An 18,321-nucleotide genomic window follows, 5' to 3' on the forward strand; every position below is an offset into this window, starting at 1 on the left:
GAGCTCAGAGTAGAGCCGCTGCTCATCCACATTGAGAGAAGTTAGATAAGGTGGCTCATGCATCTGTTTCGGATGCCTCCTGGGCGCCTACCTAGGAAGGGTTTCCTGGCATGTCCCACCAGAAGGAGGCCTTAGGACATGCTTGAGGGAATTTGCCTCTCAGCTGGCTTAGGAATGCCTCGGGGTCCCCAGGAGGAGTGTCTGGGGAGAGGGAAGTCTGGGGTTCTCTCCTGGGACTGCTGCCCCATTGAGGTAAAGTTGGTTTTATATTCGGACATTTGCAGTGAAAGATACTGAAAAATCATACTCAAGTAAAAGTACCATTACTTCCATAAAAATGTAGTGCAAGTAGAGTAAAAGTTTCTGTTGTAAATATTGCTCAGAGTATGAGTAAACGTAGACCATTTAAAAGTACTCAAGAGTAGTGAGTATTACACTGTTAAATGCTGATATGTTTACGTCATAGTAGTAACGTCCACAAAACATCAAGCTGAAACATCATCAGACGTTGATTTTTGGTTGGTTTTATGTTGGACGCTGGATATTGACTTTGACTTGACTTTGAGTTCTCAAACTGAATTTCATTTCCAAAAAAAAAATGCAACGTCCAAAGAGGTTAAAAGGGAGTTTGGTAAACTTTTAGGATACGACATACCAATGCACCCAGTATGTTTTTTGCTTGATGGCTTCCCACCTGAGGACAGTGAGTATCACCTATTTGACTTGATTTTGATATAATATTAATAACAGCTAAGAAGATAATTACAGTGAACTGGATGAAGACCTTCTGACCTACTTTGACTGAATAGACACAGAGGCTGAAACAGATATATATGAGCAATATCACACTCGTCTCGTAGCAGTGCGATATGGCTGTATAACGGCACTGGTGGGAGGCGTGCGTTGGCACGAGGCCGCAGACCGAGTGCCTTAGTGCCCCCACCAGTGCCGATATACAGCTATATCGCACTGCTACGAGTGTAATATTGCGTTTATACCACAGTTTGATGGCATAAGTGTGTATATAAAAACAAAATCAAACATGGAGAGTCTCAAAAACCCTTTTGTATGAGGAACTACTTTCTTCCGGATTCAAATCATAAGCTTACAGTTAAACAGCTGAGCGTGCATCTTTTAAACTTTAGATCTGTAGTGTCTGCTTTTTGCTGGCTGTATGTGGGCGGAGTAATACACAAAGGGTAAAGAGGCTGTAGGAGTTCTGATATTGCAGAATATCGCACGGCTTTCAGCCAATCAGATTTGAGAACCAGACAGAACTATAGAATATATATATATATATATATATATATATATATATATATATATATATATATATATATATATATATATATTCTGTCAAAGTAGGTTGTGTATGTGTATATATATATATATATATATATATATATATATATATATATATATATATATATATATATATATATATATATATATATGAATGAGAAAATGACTGCAGATTTGCAGTTGAAATCAGACTTTTTCCAACAGACCTGAGCATTAATCGAAACATACTTACTTGATCTTTAAAAGTCTGTCAGGGGATTTGTCTTTGTCATAGTTATTGCATTTATATTGGAGTTTATTAATTAATTAATTAATTAATTTATTTATTTATTTATCTATTTTTCTTTTTCTCCCTTTTTTAAGCTGTCTCTATTATTTATTTATTATTATAATTTCTATCAATTATTACTTTCTATCTATTTGTTTCTTTTTTGTGTGATTGTAAACATTTTAAGTAATCGTTATTTGTATGCTATGTTTAAAAAACACAGTTCAAAAAATAAATAAATAAATAAAAAATGCAACGTCCATGGCGTTGGGGTACATCGTCGTTCTGACTTCATGTTGACGTCCTTCGCTTGCTGGGTGTTTAAGGCCAGTTTGGTCATCCTACAGTAAACATCCATCATCTTCTCATCAGTGACATGCATCTAAACAGTCTCCATCTCATTGCCTGTAAAGATTTTGGACATCTTCTTGGACACTTTTAATGCTTCCAAACAGTTTGCTGTAATTATAAATCGCCCATGTCTTGAGGTAGTTCATTATGATGAGATTTACCTTCTATGTACGATATGATTGGAATCATAGGACGGATTTCTTTAATCCCCATAGACAGTAAACAATAAAATTGTGACTGCAGGTTAAAGGAAAATAGTGGAGGAAAAGCACCGATACAGCACTAAAAATGTACTCAAGGGAAAGTAAAAGTAGGTCGTTTTAAAACGACCTATTAAATTGCAACTGTGAAAAACTACTCAATTACAGTAATCTGAGTATTTGTAATTAGTTACTTTACACCACTGGACTTTCAGTAATTTTTGAACAGTCACAACTTGTGTCACTGTGTGTATATTGTTTACCATGCTACTTTAAATATTCGGTATGAAATAGCATGCAAGTATGAATTCAAAACAACATTATCACTATTTTATCGACTGTAAACAATGCTGTACTATGATAGTCATTGGCTGCTAATATGATTTCCCCATTTACAGATGGCAAAGATGACTTTTCTGAAATGGTTATTAAAGAGAAAGTCAGAATGTGCGAATATAAAGCCAACTTTACCTCAATTGCTGCTCCCACGACCCGGGGATGAAAATGAATGAATGAATGAATAATAATTTCTATCTCTTTCTAGTACAATAATCTGAAGTCTGGTTCAAAACTTGTTTTAATTTTGGACATAGCAGTGTCAAAAGTTGTTAAAGAGGTGATTCTTGGAATCTAAATCCCTCTGTAATTCAGGAAATACTGTTAAAGTGTGAACACATAATTTTAAAGTTTGCTGTTTGTCAGTGCTGCTGAAGTTAAGATATATGGCTCAATGCAAAGAGAAATCAATGACCTTTAAAAATATGTATTACAAGTTCAACACTGAACATTCTGTCAGCATTCATGCACAATTTCCTTGTTCCTCTCCTGTTTCATTGTCTTTATTCTGTTGAAGAAGATCTTTTGAAGAAAGCTGAAAACCTGTAACTATTGACTACTATAAAACATGTACAATGGAAGTCAATGGTTTCAGGGTTTCATCTTTCACCAAAAGATCTTCTTTAGTGCTTTAGTTCAGCAGAATAAAGATGATGATGATTTTTTTTATTTAATGCCATGTCAGCAAACAAGGCTATTTTCATGAAAAGATCATTTTAGTAATAAACATACAATTAAAAACAACAAACAATTGAAAACATTAGTTAACTACGATTTTTAAATGACAAAAAAAAAAAAAAAAAAAAAAAATATATATATATATATATATATATATATATATATATATATATATATATATACCCAAATATGACCCTTTTATTCATAATAGGGGCTCTTTAAAAGCAGTAGAATATGTTTAACTGAATACAGACACTTACAAAGGTTTGAAACTACTTGTAAATAGTGAGTAAATGTTCATTTCTTTGGGTGAACTATCCCTTTAAATCTACAGAAACAAACTGATCAATTAACCTATGATAAAACAAACACTTTAGAGTGTTTATTAAAGATATTTAAGAAGAGACAAACATCTAAAAATAAAAATGAGAGATGCATAAAACAGTTTTGCCTGCAGTGCCTTCCCTTATTTGTTGTTGCTTATTTTTAGACTATTATCTATGTACCATTTATTATGAGGCATACCCTATAATAAAACACATGCTTGGTATAAATGGGATTACGCAATTACCCTTCCAGCGAATTACACGTTATACCTGCCCTGAGAAACATCCAAAGGGAAAACAATCCTCGAAGGTGTGGTTTCACAAGAAATATTTAGGGGGGTTCAGATTCTAATAAATGAATCGATTCGTTCGAGCTGCACAATTAGCTGATACGTTTAAATAAATCAACGTTCAAAATACACAGTTTGCATTCGTTTAATTTAACATGTGAAATTAGGTTTCTTACCACAACACTTTTAATTATATCACGTCAAATCATGTGTATTTTTTTTCTACGATGTGCGAATCGATTCGTTTGAATCACTGAGCAAATCTACAAAAAGATTCGATAGGCGAGTCGTTTACCAGTCACCGCGACAACTATTGGAGAGTTTGGTGTACTCTGTGAATAGAGGCGACTTCATAATTAAAGATGGGACTCACGAGCATGGAGGCAGTCCTCTTCATGAGCACCATAAAGGAAGCAGACACTTGAAACTGTCGAGAGAGGAACACTTTGACATTGTGTTGCATAACATTGTGGTATTAAAATTCTGACATCAGTCCGCTGATGGTGAAGAGGAGGATGACCAAGAGAAGATGACAGGTGAGTTAAACTCGCATTATATGTTATTAAATCAACTTTAAATGATATATTTAGAATAATACACAAACAGTATAATAATAGTAATCTTTTTTTAATAACGCATGACTTAGCATAAATATACTTCTGAAATGTAATGATAATATTATAGTCATTAAAACGACGTGTAAGGACAATTATTTCCTATTTGTTTTTACATTAATTGATTTACTCTAAGATCTTCTGAATAATTGATCTAAAAGAAAACTAGACTTCGGACTTTACACTGTGGTGATAATCTTGAAAGTGACTTCAAGTTTCAATAATACAATAAAGTATAAAAATATGATGTAGCAGCCTACTTTTAGTGCAAACCTGGCTAAAACCAGCTACACTGCAAACTTGAAAGTAACTTCAAGTGTATGAATATTATTTCAATACCACATTAAAGAATAAAAACATGATGTAGCAGCCTTTTTTTTAGTACAAACCTGGTTAAAACCAACTACATTGCAACCTTGAAAGTAAATGTAAGGGAATTAATACTATTTTAATACCACATTAAAGTATAACAACATGATGTAGTAGCCTATTTTTAGCACAAACCTGTTTAAAACCAGCTACATTGCAGTCTCGAAAGTGACTTCAAATGTATGAATACTATTTCAATACAACATTAAATTATAAAAACATGATGTAGTAGCTTACTTTCAGTGCAAACTCGTTTAAAACCAGCTACATTGCAATCTTGAAAGTACATTCGAGTGTATACCATTTCAATGCCACATTAAAGTATAAAAACATGATGAAGCAGGCTATTTTTTGTACAAACCTGGTTTAAACCAGCTACATTGCAGTCTTGAAAGTGACTTCAGGTGTATGAATACTATTTCAATACCACAGTAAAGTATAAAAACATGACATAGCATATTTTTAGTACAAACCTGGTTAAAACCAGCTACATTGAAATCTTGAAAGTACATTCAAGTGTACGAATACTATTTCAATACCACATTAAAGTATAAAAACATGACATAGTGTTAGATTTTTAGTTCAAAGCTGGTTAAAACCAGCTACTTTGCATTTCCAGTTCATCTATTAGTTTCACAATAGGATAACCAAACCAGTCTAGCGCACAAAATTAGTTTTTTAAAAAATCATATTAATAATTCACAATGGCTTGCATGTGTGTTTTGTGTTTTTCATCGAGTGTCTATTCACAGCTGTCATTTGAATATTCTTAGTGACCAACTGTTTTCATTTCACTCGCTGAATTTTCCTTTGCATATGTTTTGCATACGAACCACGGACGAGACTGCTGGAAACAACAGACTTCTTGATAAAATAACGATGTTTGATTAAGTAGGGAAAAATAACATCATCACAATTTTTTTTATACTGAAATCCCCCCTTTTTTTGTAGTCTATTCACAGTTATTGCGTTTTAATATTTTAACATTCAATCAAAAGCAATATAAAATCATACAAGACAATGGTTGCTATAAACACAGCTCAAGAAACTCTATACTGTTGTCTGTGTATTAAACTTCCATGGAAATTATAAATAAATATTTAACCTAAAAGGCCAAAGGGGGATTTGTAAACTTAATTAAAACACAGCTCTTTCCTGGTTTAGTCAGCTATTGTTGGTCAACGGCTTAACTACATGAAATACTTAATTTCTAATGTTTTGATCAGTATTTTTAGCACCACATAGGACTCATAAAAACGCAAACACATGCAAAGAGTTTTTAGACAAATTTACTGCATACAACAATTCAGGTTGCGTGACCTGCAAATTTGCATTCCTAAGAGTTGCTCGAGCACAACAAACTGGCCTCTTGATTTGGTAATAAAGTTTGCCAAACAATATAGGTTTTAACATTTAGAATTGATTATATGTGTTTCATTTGCCAGCAAAACCAAATGTATTAATAATGCAGTTTGCTTTTAAAGTCATCAGGATGGCTGTAAGCACAGCTAGTGTTTTTCAACCAGCTTCCAGTGAAAGAGTAATGTGACTATTTTCAATTTCATAATGATTCTTTTACAGCATCGATGTTGTAATGTAGTTAAAATACAATCAGTTAAATAGACTTAAGCTTTCATTTAGTTGTTCAAGAGTGAAACAAGATGATCAGAAGCAGTAGGCTAGCACAGAAACTCCATTGAAAATACTGGGGGTGAAATTAATGTTCCTGTTTTAAAGAAATGTTGAGGGGGTTGATTTTAATGCAGTGCTTCTTGTACGATCTGAGACCCACTTTATATTGTATAGCAATCAAGCTGTGAAGATTGCTGATTATTAAAGAAATCAGATCTTAAACGTTGTGATTTTTTTAATGGAAATACAGTTCACCGGAAGTGCTTGGGTTGGCTGACTGAAAATTAAGGTTTACACTAATACATTTTAGTTTTAAAATCCATAAGTTTTGCTATGGTTACACCTTCTGTCCACACTAGCCCGGAGTTTACGAGCGCAGAAAACGAAGTGTTTTGAAAACGCTGAATAATAAACCATCCGGGAACCTTTGGCATACTCTTTTCAACATACTACGATTTGGGACACACTAATTCTATTTTCAAATACTATTTAGGATGGATAGTATGCGGATTGGAACGCAGCATGTGATCTATCCAGAAATGCTAGGTGAAACGCCAGCGTGGACATGGATCGTTTTCATTCTAAAATGCCGTTTTAAAGCTAAACCGTATTAGTGTAAACGAGTCCATGTGCATATACCTCATTGTTGATTTCTAAATGTGAATCTCTTTTTTTTGTCTCCAGCTGCTGCGTTCACACCAGAACTTACTCTGGGGCTCAACATCACCCAAAACCCTTGCAACAGAAGCCAGAACTGCGGGGAAAGTGAAGACTTCAAATACTTGGCGTACACCATTACATACAGCATCGTATTCCCGATTGGATTCATCAGCAACTCTGTGGCTCTGTATGTCTTCCTGTGTCGCACCCAGAGGAAGACGGCCAGTACTGTGTTTATGATTAACTTGGCCATTTCGGATGTCGGCTTCTCATTGACGTTGCCCTTCCGTCTGGTCTACTACTTTAAGGGCGCTTTGTGGGAATTCCCAGACTGGTTTTGCCGCTGGTGTGTGTTTTCCTTTTACCTCAACCTTTACACGAGCGTTTTGTTTCTTACAGGCCTCAGCGTGCTACGCTACCTAGCCGTGGTCCACCCCATGCGCAATAAGTCGCTGATCACTACACGACGAGCTGTCATAGGATGTTTAGTGATCTGGATTTTTGTGGCGCTCTTATCTACGCCGTTCCTCATGTCAGGTACTTTAAAACGGGATAACAAGACGCGCTGCTTTGAACCCAGAAACAGCAACTCGTGGAATCGCTTATTTATTTTGAACTATGTGGGGGTTTTGTTTGGATTCATCCTTCCGTTTATTACGATATTAGGCTGCTATGGAAGCATCGTCTTCAAACTCGTCAATGGACCGCAAAGTAAAATGGGAAATCGAAGGAACAAGGCAAAAACTCGGCGACGGGCCGTGTATTTGATTGCAGTTGTGCTGAGCACATTCCTCCTGTGTTTCCTACCATACCACGTCATCCGCACCGTCCATCTTCATGCCAAGGTCGTATGCAAGCCCTGCCAGGTCATCAAGTATCACCTACAAATCCTGGTCGTCTCCCTGTGCATGGCGGCATCCAACAGTTGCTTCAATCCTCTACTCTACTACTTTGCAGGGGAAACTTTCCGCACATCCTTCCGCAAAGGGTCTGTACGAGGGATAGCCAGTTCATTTGCTCGGAGTAGTTTTAACCCATCTTTTCGACGACGGAGCCAATCCGGCACCTTGCAGAGGACAAAGGAGCAAAGCATTACCTTAATACGCAGAGCCTCTTTTTGTCACGCAATAAAGAAAAAGACGCCTCACGATTGCATGTCTGAACAGAAATCCACACCGGCTGAAGAAAAGCGTTGAAGACGGCAGTGATGGGGAGTACTGAAAGACTATTGTGGTGGAACAAATCAGAGTGTACGGATGCTTTTGTTGACTTGAATAAAAGCATGTCTTTGTGTTCCATTTAAAACACAGAAATATGAAAGGAAAAATGGCTGCTGCTTTGATTATTTATGTTTTCAGCAAAGACTTTTAGCTCAAAGCAAGACTTGTTGAAATGCAGCATAAGCACAGCTAGTAGCTGCGTCCGATATTGCATACTTCCATACTAGATAGGAGCTAAAAACAGTATGCAAGTCGAGTAGTGTGTCTGAATTTATAGAATTTGAATAAGAGTATGCAAGAAGTATCCGCTTGACCGATACACTGCTCGATGCAGAGCCACTTGGGCTCCAGTGATGGGGAGCTTGAGCTCTGACTCCTCCTCCTATAAGCTGTTTTAATGCGTACAGCCACCCTACCCCTAACCCCAACCCCCAGTGACATCCCTTGTAGAAGAAGTGCAAAGAAGGAGGAGCTGGAGCTCAGCTCTGCCCAAGTGGCTCTGCAGTTAGTACCACTTGGGTTGACCTACTACTTCCGGTGAGATTCTGAAGTGCGAATCAGATGGACACTACCATTCAATGATGCACTGCGAAAGAATTCATGAATGGGAGTAAAGCGATGCAACTGATGCGGGTAGGTCACTTGATAACAAAATGTCGGATGTAGTAAATCCGAGTTCCATTCATACTACACTCTCAGAAATAAAGGTACTTGAGCTGTCACTGGGGTGGTACCTTTTTCGAAAAGGTACAAATTTGTACCTAAAAGTCCATAATAATACCTCAAGGGTACATATTAGTACCTAAAAATATGAAGAGGAACAGTTTTGTACTTTTTAGATGCTAATATGTACCCTTGAGGTATTAACATGGACCTTTTAGATACGAATTGGTACCTTTCGAAAAGGTACCACCCTAGTGACAGCTCACTTACCTTTATTTCTGAGAGTGTACTGACATTCATATTGCATAGAACATATCTTTCTAATGGCCGAGTAGTACGTTTGCATTTAAATGCAGTTTCTACTAAGTAGTTGGCGATTTCAGATGTAGCCAGTGTTTTTCACCCACCGATAAACTGCCGGTGAAAGGTTAACATAGACTGACCATGTTCCGTACACATTTTGCTATTCAGCACACTCAAATGACCCCTACTCCGTCATTGAATGCCAGATAAGCATGTTTGTGTGATCATTCTCTTGGTGAATACCTATTGCACAATCCAAATTTTGATCGATGTCTTTTGGACCAGTAGTTTTAGAGAAACGATGGGAAAAGTACCGCCTACGCATGTGTACGGAAGATGATAGCTATTACCGGTGTTCCATACACGATTAAAATACTGTATATCGCATAAAACTTCACCTAGCAAACTTACTGAATTGTCTCGGAAACATAAGGTAGTAGGGTCTCTATTGTGCTGCAGAGTGAGAAATAAAGATACACAGATATATAGCTTTTAGTATTTATTCAGAGATTATCGTTGAAAGGTAATCTGTACGGAACATCGTTGTGTACGGAGCATGGTTAGTCTACGTTAATATGACTATTTTCAGTTGTCAAAAAGGTTCCTTTTACAGCATCGATGTTGCAATGTAATCAAAATATAATCAATTGAGCAGATGTATTGCATTGATTCAGTGTAAAACAAGATGAAAAGCCGTTTAAATGCAAGTGCCATAAGGAGCAGCAGGCGATCACTGAAACTCCATTGAAAATACTGTGGTAAAATAAACTTTCATTTTTTAAAGACATGGTGCAAAACAGTGGAATTTAATGTAGTGCTTCTTGTACAGCCTGATACCCACATACCCTGATAGTGAAGATCATTGATGTTTGAGGAAATCAGATCATAAATGTTTGTTGCAATCGGTTTTCTCAAATGGTTTGAGTTACCTCAAAGTTTTTGGGTTTACAGTGTAGAAATAGTTTTACTGCAAATGTTTATTTCGCAATAAACACAATATGTTTACTAGTGCTGAAATCTAACAGTGACAACTGTCTTACGCTTTTTCCCATTATTACTTAACTGTAACTTAAAATCATGAGTAAAATGATGATTAAGAACAAATTTTAGAGTTAAAGCTAATGTCAATAAAAACAATAAAATCCATTATCCAAAATGAGCTATGGCTTAATGTATTTAAAGAATAGGAACAATATTTGATAATGTAATTTTTACTATTTTAATAACTATTTTACAACTAATAAAAACTTAGACACTTTAAAACTTTGACTCTTAGGTAAATAATTAAAATAATTATTATATTATAACTATACTGTAAAACCCAACGGTCAACTTTATAAAATGAAATGAGTGTAGTTAACTCAAAATTGACTGAAAGTTAATTCTACTCATTTGAAAAGAGTTTTTAACTCAGGGTTGAAGGTAATAAGTAAATTAAATACCTCATTACTTCAACGTAAATGGATTAAGTTCACAGTACTCATATAGATTAGATTTTGTAATTATTTTCCTCAAGCGGTTTGAGTTGCCCTAACTTATTGGGTTTTACTGTGCTCAAATGGATTAAGTTCACAGTACTCATTAAGATTATTTTTTGATGAATTATTGTCTTTTTGGGTTTACAGTGTACATATAGTTTTACTGCAACTGTTTATTTCCCAATAAACACAATATGTCTACTAGTGCTAAAATCTAATAGTGACAACCGTCTTATGCTTTTTTCCATTATTACTTAACTGTAACTTAAAATCCTGAATAAAATGATGATTAAAAACAAATTTAGAGTTAAAGCTAATGTCAATAAATACAATACAATCCATTACCCAAAATGAGCTATGGCTTAATATATTTTAATGCAGTTATTCCTATTTAATAACAAATTTACAACCAATACAATTGTTAAACTATATTGTTAGTTCTGCAAAACCATGGTGAATTGGTCGTTACCATGGTTTAACAATAAAACCATTTCATTTGTAGGAAAACCATGGATAATTCTCATAAGGGTGAGATGAGTAAAGCATATTTGCAAATAAACCATAAACATAGCTAAAACAAGATAAGACTAAATTAAATGAGAAACCCTAAATAAAGGCATAAATGAACAACACAGAGGAGCAGAGGAAACACGGTAATGGAAGTGTGCAGTCTCAGTGAATGTAGAGTCAGATTTAGATGTTCAGTTTCATCATAAACCAGATTGTTGAGGTTTGTTGTAGAGCAGTGTTTCTCAACCACGTTTCTGGAGACCACAAGTTCTGCACATTTTCTACACTGTAAAACCCAAAAAGTTGAGGTAACTCGAACCATTTGAGGAAACCGGTTGCAACAAACCATTTGAGCTCAAAAAATAATCTTAATGAGTACTGTGAACTTAATCCATTTGAGTAAACGAAGCAATTTGAGCACAGTAAAACCCAATAAATGAAGAGAACTCAAACCAACTGAGTACTGTAAAACCCAATAAATGAAGAGAACTCAAACCAACTGAGTACTGTAAAACCCAATAAATGAAGAGAACACAAACCAACTGAGTACTGTAAAACCCAGTAAATGAAGAGAACTCAAACTGTTTGAGGAAACCGACTGCAACAAACCATTTGAGTTAAAAAAAAATCTATATGAGTACTTACTCCATTAAGTTGAAGTAATGAGGTATTTAAGGAACTCATTACCTTCAACACTGAGTTTAAAACTCTTTTCAAATGAGTGGAATTAACTTTCAGTACATTTTGAGTTAACTACACTCATTTCATTTGATAAAGTTGACTGTTGGGTTTTACAGTGTATGTCTCCTTAACCAAACAATCCTCATCAACTCATTAGCAGACATTAAAAGACATGTAATAGATGTGACAGACCAACACAATCTCACGGCAATTCGTAACTTTTTCATTTAGTGGCTAATTCGTACAAATTCGTACGATCTAATTCGTACATTTTAGTACGATTTGCGTATCCCCCAATGACGGTTGGGTTTAGGGGTGGGGTTAGGTGCCACGGCTCCTTTTTAAAATCATACATTTTCTTACCACTGAACTCGTACGAATTCGTACAAATTAGCCACTAAACTGCCAAAACGTAAAATACTTACGTTTTCTCGTGAGATCAGGCTGGACAGACAGAGGAGACATCCAAATCCCTCCAGGAACGTATTTGAGAAACTACTTGTAGAAGATATTTGATAGTAACAGTTTTTTTTTATTTTGAAGGACATTTCTTAGGAAAATCACTGAATTAGGGCACTGGAATAAAAAAAATCTGCAGATAGAATTGAAAATAAATACTTAGAAATCTCTCAAATATTGCAGATGTCTGTGATTAAAAGTCAGAGATTACAGATTGAACTCCCACCTATCATAATAAGCTTCTAAGACTAATTTATCTAATCTATAATGTCTTAAAGGGGACCTATTATGCCTCTGTTTTACAAGATGTAAAAATAAGTATCCATATGTGAAGTTTCAGCTCTTAATACTCTATTAATCATTAGTTATAGCTCTTTGAAACTGCCTCTTTTAAATTGTGGCAATTTGGCGACTGTCACTTTAAATTCAAATGAGATTGTGCTCTTTTCAAAAGAGGGCGGAGCTACAAATGCCTGTGTGTCAGCATAGTGGCAGAATCAAAAACAAAATTCACTTCTTATGCTAATGAGGGAGAGATGGTCACTAGTGGGTGGGGCTTTCCCCCTTTTATGACACGTACAAAGAGAGAGTGTCAATCAAAGTGTTTCTGCAGACTGTTTTTATCAAATGTGATTATAAAAAATAAAATTAATACATTTTTATAATTAAAAGCTGTTATATTCATACTTTTGCCACACAACTTAAGGCTGATTTATACTTCTGCGTTAAGCGCTCATGTCCGATGCAGCCTTCGCGTCGTCGCATACCCCTTGCCGTGACTAATGCTGACGTGCACCTCTCAAAAAGTGACGCAACGACGTGTAGTGCGAGCTTTGTGTTTGGGCGGCTTGGTATTGACCTTATTCTAAAATGCGGAAGTGCGCCTGTTTTCGCGATTGTCTTAGAACTTCCATTTCAGTCGCCTATGGGAGAAATGAAAAGGAATAATAAACGGCAAAAAACGAATTTTCGAAAAACGAAACGTTTGTTCGGCAAAACAAACAAATGTTTGCATGACTATACAGACCAAGTAGAATAATATAACAAGGAAATATCAGTTTGCAACATCAAACAGCGAAACGAGCAGTTTTTAATGTCTAAAAATGAATGGAAGTGAATGAGACCGGAAGTCTCGTGCCAAAAAGATTCAAATGGCAGCGCCCGCTCGTCTGTGGGGAATAAGGTCAATAGGTGACGAATGTGGGCGGTGCTGAAAGCCGCGAGCCCAATGGAGCGAGTGTTTACAAGCGTGGAGTTCCATGAAGAAAACATGGGAAATGCTTGCTGGGCAGCCTTTACAAAAGTGACTTTCGCATTATAGATCCCCTTTAACGAATAGTAAGAGCTGTCTTGGTGTCTTTGAACAATTCCAGACCAGAAATGGACCCATTTGAACAATAACGTCACAGATTTAGTGCAGATTCCAGTCTTTCCATGGAAGTTTGCAATCTTTGAAATGTTTATCAGCACAATCAGATATTATTAACTGTATCATTCAATCATACAAGTCCCGAAAAAGACTTCAAAGTAACTTTAAAAAAGAGAAACTTGATCTGAGGAATTTTAGTGGAACTTCTGTTGCCTCTGCGGCCAATGTGATTAAAGACGGGAAGAATGTTACATATACGACTTGTGCTTCAAGGTTTGTTTTTTCAGACTGCTTTTATATTCCAGGTTCATCGTTCTTTTAACTCATGTGAATTATTGCATACTGTTTAGCATTGGTCATTTGCAGACTATACGGTGTATTTATTTGATCTTTCTCACTGGATAAGAGCCAGTATTATCTCTGTCCATTCATGAAGACCTTTTGCCATATTTCATTATTCATTACAGTTTTTATTGTTTGTTTCCGTTATAAAAACTGCTTGTAAAGTCCGTTTATGCAGCTCTGTGCAAGAAGCCCATATGTGAAGTTCGTTTCAATAAAATAAAAAGCAATATTTGCCTTGTTTTATTATTGTGAGTATACTGTGACTGTTAAAATAGTATACAGTGCACAGCATATACGAGTACACGCCTCACAAATCTGTCTTTTAAATTCAGATTTTAATAGGAAGCTATACAATATTATATTTGTGCATATACATTAGATTAATCAGTAGTGAAGCCAAATCTGGATCTAACAAAATAACTTATGATAATGCTCCAAAAACTAATAGAGCCAAATTTATGTTATAGAAAAATATTAAAATACAAATAAAAAAAGGAAAAATCAAGATGAAATTAAATTTTGTAGTTTTTTTTTCAATATTTATGTTGAATTTACTATTATTATTATCTTCCAATTTTTAAATATGTTTGATGACTAAAATATTATTTTAATAAATATATCTGTTTAATAAATCTATTTTGTTTAAATACACTGCCTATATTCACTGAGAAATGGAGGAAAATATTCATTTTCAGAATGCGGTGTACTAAATAATGCTGAGCACTGTATGTGTCATTGAAAATAGGCAGGAAAAACTATTTTTGAAGAAAGTTTGAAGTCTGATATTTGAGAAATTATAAGGGACTTTATTTATTCCTTGTTTTTTTTCTCAATCATTCAATCTGTTAAGTGACAAGACTTTTGTCTAAGCAAACTCTGACCTTAATGTCCTAATTAAATCATTAAAAATCAAGATCATATTTTATTTAGTTAAAATAAGTGTGATCTAAAGGCCTTTGCCTTTTATATAAGCCACTTCTGATACCAAATAATCAACCAGAAGTCAAGTTAATAATTATTGTTCCTAAAACTTGGAGAGGCGACAGGACTTTTGTCAGGTAGTGTTTTTCTTTTAAATAATATGTGCTGTTTTAAGTAATTGTAAACAGGAAGTAATTAGCATCATTGTCTCATAAACTCATCTGTTCCCAAAGGAAGTCTCTTGTAAACCGAGGCTTCTTCCAGAAACAAGGTTTGCCCTAAATACGAAAAGCTGGAATAGATCTGATAAGGAAATAATTGGACGAAAATCACTTCCTTTAGCAAAAAAAGCAGGAAAAACAACAAACCAGGAAGAGAAAGCAAATATCTGGCGGAGTTACTGAGGCAAGCGGCTCGTATCTAAACTCATCTAAACATTCTTGACCACCTAAGAACATGCAAATGAAAAGCCATTTGAGTTTGTGCACCTCACATTGATTTGTCATCACACTTATGTTTGATTTCTTGGTCAACATCTGAGCGCTTGATTGAACGGTTCGATCTTTGCATTAATGAGCAGATGTGTTTAATCAGTTTCACCTGTTTCTCTGCTTTTCCTGAAGACGAGGCCAAAAATTGCCCAAACGCAGACTGGGTTGCATAATATAGGCTGTAAAATGAGCAGGAATGCATTGTTGTGGACACACGGTCAAAGATGAGATGGTTTCAAATTCGCAAAACAATCATAATCATCTCTGCTGATCTTTACGCATATAATTCATTCTGATTATTTATCGATTATTTTAGATTTCTGTTTTGAGAATATTTTGTTCATAATTATGTTTTAAAAGCATGTAAACAAGAGACAGCTCTCCCAGAAATTAAAAGTCTGGCATTATTTATTCATCCTTCACTCGTTTTAATCCTCTAGTTTTCTTTTTTTCCTGTTAAACACAAAAGAAAATAGTTTGAAGAATGTTGGTGTCCATTAACATCCATCCATAGCTTTTTTCCTCCTATGGATGTCAAGTTACCGGTTTCTAACATTCTGTTAAATATCTTCTTTTGTGCTCAACAGAAACTAGAGTAAAAAAAGGAATATTATCAATAATAATAGTGTATATATATATATATATATATATATATATATATATATATATATATATATATATATATATATATATATATATATATATATACTGTAGAAGTCAGAATTATTAACCTTCCTTATTTTTTCTTTTTTAAATATTTCCCAAATGATGTTTAACAGAGCAAGGAAATTTTCATGGTATGTCTGATAATATTTTTTTCTTCTGGAGAAAGTCTTATTTGTTTTAATTCTCCTAGAATAAAAGCAGTTTTACATTTTTTAAAAAACATTTAGAGGTCAATATTATTAGCCCCTTTAAGCCCCCCCCCCCCCCCCCCCCTTTTTTTTTTAGATAGTTTACAGAACAGACCATCGTTATACAATAACTTGCCTAATTACCCTAACCTGCCTAGTTAACCTAATTAACCTAGTTAAGCCTTTAAATGTCACTTTAAGCTGTATAGAAGTGTCTTGAAAAATGTCTAGTCAAATATTATTTACTGTCATCATGGCAAAGATAAAATAAATCAGTTATTAGAAATGAGGGGGGTCGGACGGTGGCTAATAATTCAGGGGGGCTTATAATTTTGACTTCAACTTATATTAAATATATCAACACACAGTTAGTGTCAGAATTATTATTACTTATTTTATATATATATATATATATATATATATATATATATATATATATATATATATGTATGTATATATATGTATGTATATATATGTATATATATATATATATATATATATATATATATATATATATATATATATATATATATATATATATTAAACACACACACATATATACTATATATAGTTTTTGGATATTAATATTCAATATTATAATTGAATATAAAATATAAATTATAAATTGAATATAAATATAATCAATTATATCTATATTCATCTGATGAACAACTTTTAAAAAATGTCATGTTATAACTGCATTTTACAATAAACATGAAATTATTTCAGAAGATTATTCAGCTGAATGTATCATACTTTAACAATTAAACACATTTCACAAACATTGCACATTCATGGTGACAAATAAAACAAAAATCAAAACACACACACACACACATGCATATGTATGTATATATGTAAGTTAAGACAATGCTGTATCTTTTGAGGATAATTTTTTCTCTAAATATGTTTGTTGACACCAAAAGGTTTTACATATAGTTCAAAATTGACCACTTCTTTTTAAATGGTTATATCTTTAAAAATAAGCTACATGTAAAATAATTAGTTTTTCTCCCTTATTACATTTTAAAGAAATTATAAGAATTTTTTATAAACATCCAGTCAGAGTCAAAATGAGCTGTGAATATATTCTTCACAAATCTCCATTTGTGTAACAGAAATTCTGAACATGTTTGAACGTGTTCATGTTTTAGTGAAGACCAACATCGAGATTCAAAGTCAGATAACAAGGGGTAAAATCAGCATGACAGAGAATAATCCATAAATCATCTCTATTTCCAGTGAAATTTGAGGAGCTGCAGAGATGAACAGCTGCTTCATACATACATGTCATTCCCAAGAACACTAATGTGCCCTTACAGACAGCGCTGGAGTCCTCAGAGTTAAGTAGGCTACCAAAAAAGGAGACTAGAAGCATATTAGCCAAACCAGTCGCATCATAATTCAGGCCAGAACAGAAGATCCTCCACCCGGACACAGCACTGATGTTTTCATAGGAGCGACGTTTGTTTATACAGCTATGATCAGAGTTTATGTTCACTTAATATTTCCTTTCATTTTTCTGTGTAAACAGCACATTCTCTTTGCTGTTGTTGACTGAAAGCATTTCGGGTGATGGATCTTTCTCCTTTGTTAATAGATAACGATTTTTTGCATTTAACTAAAGACACATTCATGGTTAGTGGAGTTTTTCCAGGCCTGGATTTTACAACGCACTAATAAAAAGAGGAAGGAGGAAATCTGCTAATTTTTTTTCTTTCTACAAGGAATAAATTGAGGTAAAGTTGTTTTTAGATTCACACATTCAGACAGTCTCCTTGATCATATAATTTCAGAAAAGTATTCTTTGCCAATTCAAAACAGGTAGCAAAGAATTCTGGCCCAGATTTGGCATAAATCTGCATTCGGCCGACACTGGCATGTGGGCCAAACATGGCCCGGGTTTGGCAGAGGTGGCTCCATCTTTAAGGCTGTACATAAGATTTGGGCAAGATATCGAATGTTGTATTTGGCCCAAATTAAAAAAAATTTATATGTGGG

At 34.5% G+C, this 18,321-nt stretch overlaps 1 protein-coding gene across 2 annotated transcripts; it reads left to right on the forward strand.

The window, feature by feature from the left end:
* The first annotated feature begins 4,047 nt into the window (after positions 1 to 4,047).
* On the forward strand, positions 4,048 to 18,059 carry cysltr3 (cysteinyl leukotriene receptor 3). Of its 2 annotated transcripts, XR_012408264.1 has the most exons (3): positions 4,048 to 4,287; positions 7,051 to 8,879; positions 17,563 to 18,059. XR_012408264.1 is itself a non-coding variant. In XM_002662545.8 (2 exons), the coding sequence occupies exons 1-2, from the start codon at positions 4,281 to 4,283 to the stop codon at positions 8,220 to 8,222; spliced, it is 1,179 nt and encodes a 392-aa protein (XP_002662591.3). In that variant the 5' UTR covers positions 4,048 to 4,280; the 3' UTR covers positions 8,223 to 10,231. The 2 variants fall into 2 exon arrangements, 1 of the variants encoding a protein (XP_002662591.3); XM_002662545.8 differs by lacking the exon at positions 17,563 to 18,059 and having other exon boundaries at positions 7,051 to 10,231.
* Positions 18,060 to 18,321: the final 262 nt, after the last annotated feature.

The sequence above is a fragment of the Danio rerio genome, chromosome 6, assembly GCF_049306965.1.
Source record: "Danio rerio strain Tuebingen ecotype United States chromosome 6, GRCz12tu, whole genome shotgun sequence".
In the NCBI taxonomy this organism is placed as follows: domain Eukaryota; kingdom Metazoa; phylum Chordata; class Actinopteri; order Cypriniformes; family Danionidae; genus Danio; species Danio rerio.